At 38.9% G+C, this 14,040-nt stretch overlaps 1 protein-coding gene across 1 annotated transcript in view; it reads left to right on the top strand.

Annotated features, from left to right (window-relative positions):
• Nucleotides 1–953: 953 nt before the first annotated feature.
• unc5db (unc-5 netrin receptor Db) overlaps nt 954–14,040 on the top strand; it is a 159,055-nt gene continuing 145,968 nt past the window's right edge. The window contains exon 1 of the mRNA XM_085910331.1: nt 954–1,038. Within this exon, the coding sequence (XP_085766457.1) occupies nt 954–1,038 (85 nt within the window). The remainder of the gene's footprint in view (nt 1,039–14,040) is intronic.

Genomic DNA, 14,040 nt, shown 5'->3' on the forward strand with positions numbered 1-14,040 from the left:
GTTTGTATGTTACTGAGTGACTAACACCAAAATGCCGGTTGACTTTCAACACTCCTAGATGAGGATTGACTGGCCATTCCACAGCAAAATGTGACCAGGCTGGTAAACAACATTAGGAGGATATGACAAGGTGGCTATGTAAAAAAATCTTGACTCAGTCGTAATTCCCATGATGCTTTGTCATCTGGCACACTTAAAAAAGTTACCATTTTTAAAACAATAGTTAAAATCTACAACATTTATAAGCATTTTTTCTGTCTCAGAAATTTGAAGTAAATTCAGAGAGATTTTGGGTAAATGTTACTAGTTTATTTGAAAAAAAAAATGGAACGCACAGCCTCCTGGTTGTAAAACAGCCAGATTTCTACCTGCACCATCCATTAAATGCCATTAGATGTTTGTTAGTCTGTTTGGTTCTCAATACTTTAAAAAAATATATAATAATTTTATTCCAAAACTTGCAAAAAAATTAAAATAAAATTTGAGTGGAAAAACATTCCAAGTTTATTTTATCAAATAAACTTCACTCATCATTTGTAGTGTAATTAGCCATTTCTGAGTCACAATCAAACTGTGTATCGTGAGCCGCATGACTCCCATCCCCAACGTAATCGGTCATTGATTAGGTCCACTTGTCGTATGGTCTCCTCCTCTCTGCCTCCCTCAGTTGCCATTGGTTAAGCGTGAGGCGGGCTCCTGGATGGTGAAGCCTGCTTTGAGGAGGCGCTGCGCACAAACCTGCAACCAAAGAAAAGAGAAGATGCTTTTTCTCTTTCCTTCAGATGTTCAGCACTTAAGCTCATCTCTTTCAATCAGAGCTACAGACGTTATACGTGCCGTCTCTACAGACGGAACTTGCGAGGTCCGGACTCGTCCGGCAAGGAGGTGGTGGCAAGAGTGGGTAGCGGAGGACTCAGCCAGTCTCGTATAACTGTGGACCACTACGCGTCAGCATGGGTGCGCTGAAGAAAGGACGCCACCTTTACACGGCTGGTCTTCTACTTTTTGTGTATTACATGTCATCTGTCATCTCCAAAGGTAAGAAGGATTTCTGTAGCCACTTTGCATGGACACTTCGGTGGCTGTTTTGAAAAATCACCCCCCTGAATGTGCCATTCTTGTGGTTACGCACCATTACATTTGTGCAAAATGCGCGAAGACGTGGGATTGTGCAAACATCACAAAGTAGACTACACAAATTTTTCCTTATGAATTTTGACGCTCACCCTCTTCTCACGCTCTTTTGCGATTTTGAGTTGTGTCCCGATGCGCAACCGAGGTTATTCTTTTGATTGGCCACGCCGTCACTGATTCACAAAGTTCACAATATCTTCTCGATCTTCTCCACATTCTAGCGTTGAATTACAACTACCCCTTTTTAAAATGTATTATTATTATTATTAACCCCCCATTCTTAAATCCGTCTTCCCATCTGGCGCTGTACGCAGTGCAACAGGCATTGTCAAGTGAGCTGATATACTAGAATTAAAATGTGAGAGTGGAATATTATTTCATTCATAAATATATTTTACAAATTTACTCAAAAGGAAACAATGGGTTCCTTGTTATTCACTGGGGTAATAGAAAGCTGGCTGCTTGTCTTAAAACCATCCCGATTTGTCAAGGTTTTCCTGCGTTTGTAGACACAAACTGATCCACTTGAACAATATTGGAGGAGTCACTTTACACAATTTCACAATATTTTTTTTTCAGTTGCTGTCGACTGAAAATGTTTCAGGTAAAAAGACAAATACAGAAGTTAATAATGATTTTGACCCGAAGACATGGAAATGCTCTCAAAAAGTAACCAAAGAATTAATGTAAATCGTGTTTTGGCAAGATAAAAACGCAGAGGTCAGAAATTTGTTAAAAAAAAGAATAGAAACAAACACATCTATTAAGTAACCCACATACGGTGGAAAGGCGTAATTAAGGAAATTGAGAGAAAAAAGGGTTTGTGCTTATGTTTCCTAAAACCATTAATCTGTGAAAGTCAGTGGAGGTAATGTCACGGCTCGAGTTTGCATGACTCCTTCTGGGAGGGGCTGAGTGATTTTAATAGCAAAATGAACGTGGAAGTCCACATAATTTTATGTTTTGTCTGTGATTTTTCAAGAAAGCTGCAATGAAACTGAAAATAAATTAAACTGTATTGCGAGATGTCCCTAACAAAACACACTACCAAAACAGAACAAAAGTCAATCAGGAAGTTTTAGAAGGAGCCAAGTCCGTATCCAGACTTAAAAGTAGTGGCAACAGAGACTGAACAAAAAAAAAGCTTTTTCCGTGACTGAAAGAAGTTTAATTGAAAAAAAAAAAACTGGTGTAAATACCTATTCCTCAATACACAGCAAACGTATCTTAGTAATGTTGTAATGTGAATAGAAAAAACAAGATCACAAGCTAGAAAAATGGGTAAAAAAAAAAAAAAAGGGGCCAAGGCCAAATGATGATCTTAGAGAATAGCTTGCTTCCATTAACGTGAAAATTAGAAGCCTTCCTTTCAATACAGTTTTATTGCTACTGCTGACAGGCAGTTGATTTGGAGGTGACAGACAATTGCCACGTTCAAACAACACTGACTACCTTGCTTCCTTTGCCAACGTCCTTCCATCATTGTGATGCGGGAGTTTTTGTAACCCTTTGATGTCAGATGTTTTCAGCCAAGAGCAAAAGCAGTAAACATGGCCTCACAGGATACATGACCTAATTTTCATCAAACCTTGTAGAATAACACCCTCTATAGGCTAATTGTTTTTCTAATATATTGCAAATACTCTATTACTTTTGTCAACCCACACATGTAACATTTTCTCTTAAATTCTAATGACGCATGAATCTTGGGAGCACAAGACAGACTCTACCCTTTTAGGAATACAATTGCTGTGTCCAAATTCACAGGCTGCGTCCTCCGAAGGCGGGAACTCAGGCCATATAAACACAACTGCCAGTGGGTTTCAAACGATAGAGGTGAAGAAATGAAGCATTCAAATGCAAGGTTTTGTGTGCTTTGGAGTTTGTGGCTTGACCAATGGTTACATATATAAAGAAGGTTTCTAGTTAACGTATCAACATTTATACATTAAGCCAGCAGTATAAGATTCATATTAGAAATGATTATTTGTTCAGGTTTGACTCATGGGTAACATGTATATTATTAGTATTCTTGTTCACTTGTCTTTTTCACTCTGTTGTTGAGAAAAAAATATTTTGCAAACTTACGCCCATATTGCTCCACTCTCTATTACAGTAATGGATTTGACACTGCTTGACACGCCCATTCGCCCAAGCTGTCGGAAACGAAGAAGAAAAAGCTCTGTTACGCATGTCTTTGCTGTTTCCGGTGGTTGAAGTTCCAGACACAAGTGGCGTGTCGTTGCTTGACAAATCGGAGCGTCGTTTGGTAGCTCCATGTATTAAAAGTCAAAGTAGAGTGTAGGAGGTCTTAGAAGACGAGTGAAGCAATGAAGGCTGCAAAGGCCTCTTATTCATAGCCTTTTAACCAATGGCCTGTCTCCATGGAAATAAGGCAAGATTATTGTTGACGGTTATTGAAGGCTGCGTGAATTTGGACACCGGCAGTGCAGTCTGATCATGCCGAAAATGACATCACGTTGTTGCCTTATTGCGTGTTGAAGGACGCTTCCCATGAATTTGTATGCAGCTATTCTGCTTGACCATGCGAATGCGATCCACGTAGGTGGAGCTTCCAGGACTGCGAAGAATCCAGCCTTCAAACTGGCCTTCAGGGAACTCAGCCTGTGAATGTGGACACAGCAAATATCTCGTCATGTGTATTCAAAAGATTGTTGTGTACCATTTAAAGGTGCAGTCAGCTACTTAGTGATCAAGTTATCGGCCCTATGAGCCTTATGTTGGATATCCCCGCACTAATCCCAAACCTTGGAATGCATTAGTGCCCTTTATGATGTGTCCCAGTGTGATGTTTTAATTTGTTGAAACAGTAGGGCACAACTGCAGGCAGGCAGTCATCGAGCTGCAGCAGAGTTGATCATTTATCATCACGCTATCACGACTACGCATCACTATAGTCATTAAACCATTTTATGTCACTGGAGAATTGTGAAGAAAATACGAGCCTAACACAATTCTGCTGCCGTGAATGTTTCACTTGTGCCTTGTATGAAAATCAATACTAGCCCTAAACATGCCGGCTCAAATAGAACAGATACTGAACTCATCATCGATAAAGACGTAGTCAACTTTGAGTTATTTGTATTCACACAGAAATATAATAGTCCGCTGCAGTAATATTTTTACCCCTGTAGTCTTAAATTGCATATTAATCTGAAAGAGCTTTAACAATGTCAACACAGGCTGAGTATCATTTTCTCAACAGCATTTATTGTGAATGGGCAAAATGTTTTTACACTGTGAATAAGACTTCTCTTGTTTTGACATTCATTGTTGCCGATGACCCCCAGAGAACTCTATACTGGTGATAAAAAAAATACATTAACGTTCAAAAGTTTGGGATCACCTAGTCAATTTGGTGTTTCCAATGAAAACTAACATAATTGCTATGTTTCCTTTCATAGCATTTGCTAGATTTCATTTCAATAATGTTTTCAGAAAATAGCTTTTTATGTTTTTTTCATTAAAAAAAAACAAATGCATCGATGTGCACATAATTGCACAAGGGTTTTCAAGGGTTTTCCGTTAGCCTTCTAATGCAATTAGCAAACACAATGGACCATTAGATCGATGTTTCCCAGCCTTTTTTCATTCACGGAACACCTTTTCATTGGAAAAAATCTCGAGGCACACCACCAACAAAAATCTGTTAAATGTTACACCAGCTTCAATATTAAAATCTGTTGTATTACAACAAAAGACGTAAAGTCCTATTCCTATATATGTATGGAGAGTCGAATAATTGAATAAAAATAAATACTAATTATCCTTTAAACTGTATTTCTTTTTTTAGATAAAAGTGACAGTTTTTTAAAAATGTTTTAGACAGTGTAAGGAATAAACTATTGAAAGTGATTGTGATTGAAATCCAAAAGAATCAACATAACTGTTTACTGTTTTAGACTCGCTGTATAAATATTTCGACAATAAGAACAAAGTGAGTGGCAATCACAGTCGAGGTGACTTGACTGTGTATTTATTTTATGTTGGTGAAAAATGAACAATCCAGGTTCTTCGGTTGAACTGCATGCTCTGATTTCCATCGGACGACAAACGCACCACAGCCGTCATAGTGTCACTGTTAGCAAAAGCACAAAACAGCACACACATAAACTGAATATGTGCCGATGCAATATAATAAGACCGACACAACATGAAATCTCAAGATTCTCCGATTTACCACGCATGCACGATTAGCAAGTGTGACCAGGCCTTACACTAACTGACCATTGGTCTGTTTACAATGTACCGTACTTAATATTGGACAATTTCCCACGGCACAGCTGAACATCTCTCACGGCACACCAAAGCGCCGCGGCACAGTGGTTTGCAAACACTGCATTAGATCACTGGCGAGAAGATTGCTGGCAATGGGCCTTTCTACACCTGTGTATATATATTGCATTAAAAGAACTGATATTTGCAGCTAGAATAGTCATTTACCACATTAACAATGTATTGTGTATTCCTGATCAGTTTAAATATTATCCTCATTGAAAAATAGCGGTTATTTTAAAAATAAGGACATTCCTGAGTGCCCCCCCCCACACACACACACACTTTTGAACGGTAAAATGTTTTTCCTATGTCCTCTTTCATTTAATACCCAATCTCTTGTTGAAAATCTACATCGAGAACTCCTTAAGATCGCGTTCATTTTGAATGGCTCCTACCAGGTTATGTTTAATTAAACACAGTTTGTGGCAAAGCAAGTAAATCTAGATCAACCTATTTTTTTATGTATTTGACCACAGACTATACAGTTTACAAAATATTAGTCTGTTGCCGGTAGGATCACACACTCATCACACACTCCAAGTGACTTACCATCAAAGAATATTTTGGACTTGTAGATCTGTTACGTTCTGCAATGATTTTATGCTGGATTTGAGGAAAGTGGGAAGTCAGACTTTTTCAACTTCCAACTAGAACATTTGCACTGGAACGCCTCTTTGAACTGGGAGATTTGGGTTGCAAAGTTGGCAAAAAAAAAAAAAAAAGGACCCCGACTTCACCGACAGACTACAATGAGATGTCACTCAACAATGGCAACCGTTTGGATTAGTCGAGCACTACAATTTTGTAATCTCCAAGAATCCAAATTCTTTATTTGCGGCCCTTTATCGTAGATGAGATTAAAATACAATTAACTAGATCAATTACAAATCCTGTAATTTTTTTTAACCGCTTCACAGCTTGGTTCCAGTGGGGGTCAGCTGTATGGCATTTTATTTTGTATAGTCACAATATGCTATATTCATACCATATCTTGTCTTACTAACAACTGGTGTGTCACGCAAACATTTTCCTCACAAAGAACAAAGAAATTGACAGCTTTGCAGTCATGGGACTTGCAAAGCTCACTTGCACTTGGGTGGAGATGTAAGCTTTTAAAGATCAATGGTGATGTTTGTATGCAATGAGTCATGAATGGGGCTCCTCCTGTGTAACACAAGGAAACATAGAAAGGCTTTTTATTGGCTTTGTACAATTTTGGAGTGAAAAATGCAACGGATACAGGTCAAGCGATTTGATTTGTTTGCAGGTGGATTTATTTGGTGATTAAATGTTGGTTTGTGCGTGTTTGATTTTGCGAAAGCTTAGTATTGTGTACAGAGTAGGAAAAACAATTAGCTATGGGGGAGAGGGATGAGTTCCTATTTGATGAAGGATTATTCAAATCACTCGGAAGTGGCGGTAACTCATTGCAGAGTATTGCAAATATGTTATACTAGAGTGAACCTGATATTGTGATTACGGTAAAACCTTACCTTGGGAAATTAGAGCACTTTTTCATTTTCAAGTCATTACTGTGTCAGGTCCTACTCAAGTCAGCAATTGACATGGCTCCATTTGGCATATAACGCTCCTCAGCTTCAAATGACAGTCGACAAATGTTTTTCCTGAGTTCTGCTTCAATAAACACTGACAAAAATAATTGAGTTGATCAATTATTTCTCATCATAGTAAAATAGAAAGCGAAAGGGTTCCTATGATGTCCGTACTGTTGGGAGATTGAATAAAAATCATCAGGCTACCATTTGTGACAATGGGTGGTTCACTGCCCAGATTTACATTTAAATTAAACCAAATGGTCATCCATTCAGAATGATATACAGTAGTAATGATGGTAATAAAAGTAAAGCCCTCTCTCACATTGAGCTAGTTGTAATGTGGAATTGCTGTCATTTGGGACCTCGAGTCTGATACAGTCTTTGAGTTATGTCTTTGCTAGGGTAAAGCTGTACCCTCTATATCTCAAGACCAAAGAGTCCTAATGTAGTCAAGACTCAGACCTGGGAATCATTTTGGTTTTCTGTCCGTGTGGCCACCTGTAGTGGATATAAAACATCGACACATTAGGTTTGCCGCAAATGGTTATTTTGTTTGTTGACAAGACACTATTAGTAGGAGCAGAGGGAGACGAGGCAGTTTTGCATGAAAAACAGTGTCCAAAATAAAAAAGACCAAGCTAATTCATTTTTTTTTTTTAATTCCCACTATTAAAGTGAAAAGTAACCAACAGAACTCAACTGAAAATATTGCCTCTTGAAAAGGTCATGCATGGTAAAAAAATAAACAACTGAGATAATATAGTTACACAAATGTTGACTGGACAGAACTTAACCAATCACATTCACACGTGTTAAATGCGAGTCCTAACACACTTGATTTAAAGTTCATCTAAGTAACCCCAAACAAACACGTTATTTAGTAGGCTGTTTTTAATTTGCATTCTAGCATAAAGCTTTTATGCAAAAACAACAGCCGGAAAGCATGGTGCTGACTTTTTAGAAATTAATGGATCTTTTGCACCAAACATACTTTGGGGAATTAAGCGAATTAAGCAAAAATTTCAGCCTTGAATTCATTTGACCAGACTACATTTTCCCACCAGTGTCTTGGAGTTTTTTCATGGTTTGATCAAACCAAGATTGGACATAAATTATTTGCTCACTTATCAATTGAATTTTAAATGCTCATTATCAAACATGTAATTACTGGAGAAATACCCACCCCACTTAATGAACATTCAGGCATTTGTATTAGAATTTGCTGCACTCTTATTGAACTTATAATTGATTTCTACATGAAATTCAAGATCAAGTGTGAAGAAATTTCAGAAACTGCCAAATTAATATCTAGTTTGTATATTTGAGAAGGATTTTTGTTGTTCATCATGTTGCTATGGGTTGAGGTAAAAAACACTAAAGTAAGCTTAAAATAGTTTTAGCCGTTAAAATATGGATTGGTTAGGGTTAGGGTTTAAGTCACACTTTGATGGTAATCAGTAGAGCAAAGATTTCTGCCAAGGTTTATCTGTTAAGAGAGTCATTAAATGTGACCATATACGTTCATCATTTTTTTGTTGTTTGTTGCCTTTTTACTTTTCTGTCATTGTGGATTGACTTTATCAAATAAACTACCGTATTTTCCGGACTAAGGTGCACCGGACGATAAGGCGCACCTTCATTGAATGACCCATTTAAAAACTTTACTTTAAAAACTTTAAAAAAACGAGACAAAAATTTAGGGTCGAGATAAAAGGATGGGAGTGGGTCTTTTCGTAGATCCTCATCTAATGTTTTGTGTACTTTTGTACAGTTTTCAGGACAAGCAAACCTTTTAAGACTGTAGCATGCAAATGATAAATGTATACCGTATTTTCCGGACTATAAGTTGCAGTATTTTCATAGTTTGGCCGGGGGTGCGATTTATATTCAGGAGCGACTTGTGTGTGAAATTAACACATTCTTAGATAATTTCACATATTATTTTCACACTAAACTGCAAGAGGGCACTCTAGGCCTGTGGAATAATTGGAACTGCAACTGATGATGAGGCTGACGTAAACGACGTAGAAGAGGAAGCCCCACATCTTCTACGGAGTAAGTGGCGGAGTTGTTTAAAAGTGACACAGAGGATGAATATTTCATTAGATTTTGTGATTTGGAGTGACACGGATGGTTTGATAAACTTGTTGACATGTTATTTATGCTATGCCTGTGCTCTTTTTCTTCTTTATTATGCATTTTATGGCTGGTGAGACTTTTACTCGGGAGTGACTTATAGTCGTCCTACTCATCAAACCTTTTCAGAAAAATCAACAAAATAGTAGCATTAATATGGTCAAATTCATATACATTTTTTTTATTAATTCAATGTTTTACCAGGTAAGCCTATTGAGAACATTTTCTCATTTACAATGGGGACCTGGTGGCAAGGTGTGTGAAATGTATTGCCCAAGGACACAAGGACATGTGACTGTGACAGAGCTGGGATCAAACCCCCAACCCTCTGGTTACTAGACAACCCACTCTACTGTCTGAGCTACAGCCGCCATATTAGCGTTTTTTTTGTAAATGCAAGCAGTTTATTCTATTTTCAAATAGTTCAATTCGAGAAAGATTAACATGAATATTATTAGGGATCCTTACATGTGCGTGAGATTATGCTTTTCTGATCATTCATATTTTTCAATTTTCAGTGGAGCTATTACAACACAAACAAAATAGTCTTTAGTGAAAAGCATCGCTAATATGTTTCCCCACAGTAATTGAGCCTTCTTTACAGATCAAATGGGGGCACTGCATGATTACAGAAGCGTGTTTTGCTTAATATTTGTGGTTATGGTCAAATGCACCAGATGCTGGATTTTATTAGGCTAGTTTATCATAGGCAACCCCATGACCCCCCCTTTCTCACTGCCATAAGGCATGTGAGAAAGTGTGCCATCAGTAAAAAGTAACCCCACACGTATGCATTGTCACTATGTGCAGTTTATTTGATAGCATCTAGGTCTGTGCTCCCTTTTAATAGAAATGTACAAGTCCATCTCTTATCAAGCCGACCATAATTTGATATTGTTATCAAAGAACATGTCTTCTTGATGTATTATCGGTCATGGGTGCAATCTGTGTCAGACCATCTCAAATACTGTATTTTCCGGACTATAAGGCGCACGTAAAAACCAAAAATTGTCTCAAAAGCCGACGGTGCGCTTTATATATGGACCAAATTCCTAAATTTAAACTGGCCCGATGCATTGTGTCATGAAATCAATCATAAGTGGCCCGCTGAAGACTATGAATCATGAATCAAAAAGACTATGGATCATTATTTTGTGATTATAAACTAATTTGTTGCATCTGAAGTTGAAAATGGAGAATGATTTGATTTGGATTAAAAATCTGACATAATGCATTAATGGTGTGCCTTATAGTCCGGTGCACCATATATAAGGACCAATTTTTAAAATGGGCCATTCATTGAAGGTGCGCCGCCCGGTGCACCTTATAGTCCGGGAAATACGGTAAATGGGCTTTTGAATGACTGGAATTTTTCTTTTGATTCTCCTTTAGTGTAATCTGGTTCCTATCAAGCATTTAATGCAGTTTTCTTTTTTAGAATCCTTTTGGATATTTAGGTTTTATCAAGTCAAGTCAAGTCAAGTTTATTTGCCCTAAATCACAAGCAGTCTCAAAGGGCTTCACATAGACAATCAATTGACAATAATTCTCAAAGCATCCCCTGATCTTAGGCTCCCAAAAGGGCAAGGAAAAACTCAAATACCCCTACCAGGGGAAAAATGAGAAACCTTGAGAAGGGACCACAGATGGAAGGATCCCCCTTTCAGGATCACCAGGCTGCAATGGATGCAAAGAGGGCACATAAAATACATAATATGGAAATCAAAAAGTGGATGTCCAGGCCAAAGCCAAGAGCTGTCGGAGGTGCCTTCGATTGTCCTGGCAGTGTCCTCCAGGAGGGTATTCCACTGCAGTTCCCTCATGCTGAATTGGTCCACGAGAATCTAGATAGCCATTGTCAGCTTGGGTGTCACCTAACCACCTCCCCAGCCGGGGAGGGGTGGGGGGAGTGGGGTCGGGGAGAGGTTAATTAAAGGCCATATCATAGAAATACGTCTTTAAACGTGTCTTAAATGTTTCTACTGAGGTAGCAGTTCTAATATCCATTGGCAGGGCATTCCAGAGCTCTGGAGCCCGAATGGAAAATGCTCTAGCCCCTGCAGACATTTTCTTGGCCCTCGGTGTCACTAAAAGACTAGCGTTTTGCGAACGAAGGTTTCGAGACAGAACATAAGGAACAACTAAGTCGACGAGATATGAAGGCGCTAAGCCATGCAATGATTTATAGGTTAATAGAAGAACCTTGAAGTCATCTTAAATGGACCGGGAGCCAATGTAAATTGGCTAATATTGGGGTAATGTGATAAAATTTTCTTGTCCGTGAGAGCAGCCTTGCAGCAGCATTTTGTACTAACTGTAGACTTTTGATGCTGGACTTGGGAAGACCAGAGAATAATGCATTACAGTAGTCCAGGCGCGACGTGATAAATGCATGTATAATAATTTCGGCATCACCGGTCGAGAGGATTGGGCGAATCTTAGCAATATTACGAAGGTGAAAAAATGCTATTCTGGTTATATTTTTAATATGCTTTTGAAAGGAGAGCGTTTGGTCAAATATTACCCCGAGATTAGTTACAGTATCACTCTGAGTGATAGTACGGCTATCTAGAGTTATAGCGGTTTCCTTAAATAAATGTTGATAACGAGCTGGACCAATTATCAACATCTCAGTTTTATCTGGGTTCAGACGAAGGAAGTTGAGAGACATCCATTGCTTGATCTCTGCAAGGCATGCCTCAAGATTACAACAGTCCCGCGGATCTGTCATTGATAATGGCATATATAATTGGGTGTATATAATTATCAGCAACCACGTTTAGTGACTTTGCCTATCGTAGTATTGCTATGAGCTAGCTTTAGGCCTATTCCATAGATTTCTGGTATAACTTTTTCATCCCCGATGTACAGTATAGCAACTCAAATGGTTCGGCTGCTGTTACTTTACCCAGTCTCATGGCCTTGGGGTAGCTGTTCAAACATGTCTTCCCTTCATCCATGGTGCACTATAGCACACCCGCTGGGACAGAACAGTGCTTCAGGACAAGTTGTGATGAATGGACTGTCCAGCTTCAGTTCCAGCTTGCTGTTTTCTCCCCTATGTGGAAGGACTCATGGCCTCGCTAGCGGGTAGATGTTAGTCATTGGCCTATGCTATTTGTGACCATAGGTTGACATACCATGGTGCAGCAGACGGCTTAATTTACAAATAGACATTAACCTGCCCTTTTGGTTGATACAAATGCATCCCCACTTTAGAATGGCATTGTCTATATTAACAATACATTTATTACTGTGATTGTACTTTTAACTCTTCTCTAACTTGATGGGTTTGATGTCAGTGCGAGTTGTTTCTATAAAACCTGTGCGATTACTATTACTTCTTTCCTTGTTAATGGGTACTCCTACCCCTAAGGGATTGCGAATTTGTTTTTCGGCTCAACATGGCCTATCCTATGCATTTTCTTTAGACTTTTTTTTTCTCCTGTTGTCGCCCAGTCAAAGCACCTACAATAGATACAGACAACAATTCACGCTGGCACTGTCATCGAGTAGGAGAAAATCCAACGCTGACTGCATGACAGTCAGTGAGGGAACAACACTCTGGCTGACTGAATGTATCATTTCCATTGTATTTGCATGCAAAAAAGCAAAGCTTTTCATGCCGCCTAAAATTAATGTTGTCCCATTAATCATCAAGTATTTTTGTTCGTGGCTGTTAAAACTGTGTGGTTTGATACTGGGTGGGAATTGGATTTTTTGGAGGGCTCAGCGCAATAATAAAGAAATCTTTTAGTGTTTGTGTGCACAGGACTAGCTGTAGTCAGCTCTACTAATCATTAGATAGCTGGCCAACTCTATGTCACCTTGTCTTTATGTTTGGCCTTGCTGTACTTGCACTTTTCCCACACGTTAGACTCACACAATTTTAAAGCAGGTCGATGTTTTGAAAAATGAAAGCATCTCAGGCACTAAGCGAGGCAGTGGCAAAAAAATGAAAATGTCTGCAACAGTGTTTGAAAAATATTTTCTAAAGTTTTGTTCAGGCTATTTTAGACTAGCAGTCAGTGTCAATTGTGATGCAGTGGTTTACATAGCAGAGTTTCTTTTTTTTTAATTGTGCTGGACTCCCTCTAATAACAAATGCCTATTTTTCAGTGTGCACTGGGTAGCACGTCCGCCTCACAGTTAGGAGGGTTCGATTCCACCTCCGGCCCTCCCTGTGTGGAGTTCGCATGTTCTCCCCGTGTCCGCGTGGGTTTTCTGCGGGCATTCCGGTTTCCTCCCACATCCCAAAAACATGCTTGGTAGGCTGATTGAGCACTCCAAATTGCCCCTAGGTGTGAGTGCGAGTGCGGATGGTTGTTCGTCTCTGTGTGCCCTGCGATTGGCTGGCATCCAGTTCAGGGTGTCCCCCGCCTACTGCTGGATGACGTCTGGGATAGGCTCCAGCATACCCGCAACCCCCGTGGGGACAAAGCGGTACAGAAAATGGATGGATGGACATTGGTACAGTTAAAAAGTAATCTAAGAGGATGTTTAAATGTCTGCTTGAACCCAAATAGAAAAAATGAATATATAATAATAATAATATAATAATAATAATAATAATATAATTCATTAATATGAATTTAAACTTTTTTTTTTTTTTTTTTACCCTGTCCAGAGGGGAATTTTCAAGTGGAGACATGACAAACTGCAAAGAAAAGACCAGTAACACTATTTATGAGACCTGTAATCTTAAATTTGGCACCAGTAGGCTGTGACAGAGGCCACCAATCATTTCCACCAGGGTTGTTTAATGGTCGCTCACATTTGACTACAGTGTATGTGTTAAAATGCTGCACTTCAGTCTTTAATTTTAATATTTTAGGGAGCACCCAGCTTTGAATTCTTGCTCAAAGGCGCTTTCTTGACTGCCTTTCTTTTTTATGGTTTATTTGAATTTGACAGT

This window comes from Syngnathus leptorhynchus, chromosome 4 (assembly GCF_054491065.1).
Source record: "Syngnathus leptorhynchus isolate UIUO chromosome 4, UIUO_Slep, whole genome shotgun sequence".
Lineage (NCBI taxonomy): Eukaryota > Metazoa > Chordata > Actinopteri > Syngnathiformes > Syngnathidae > Syngnathus > Syngnathus leptorhynchus.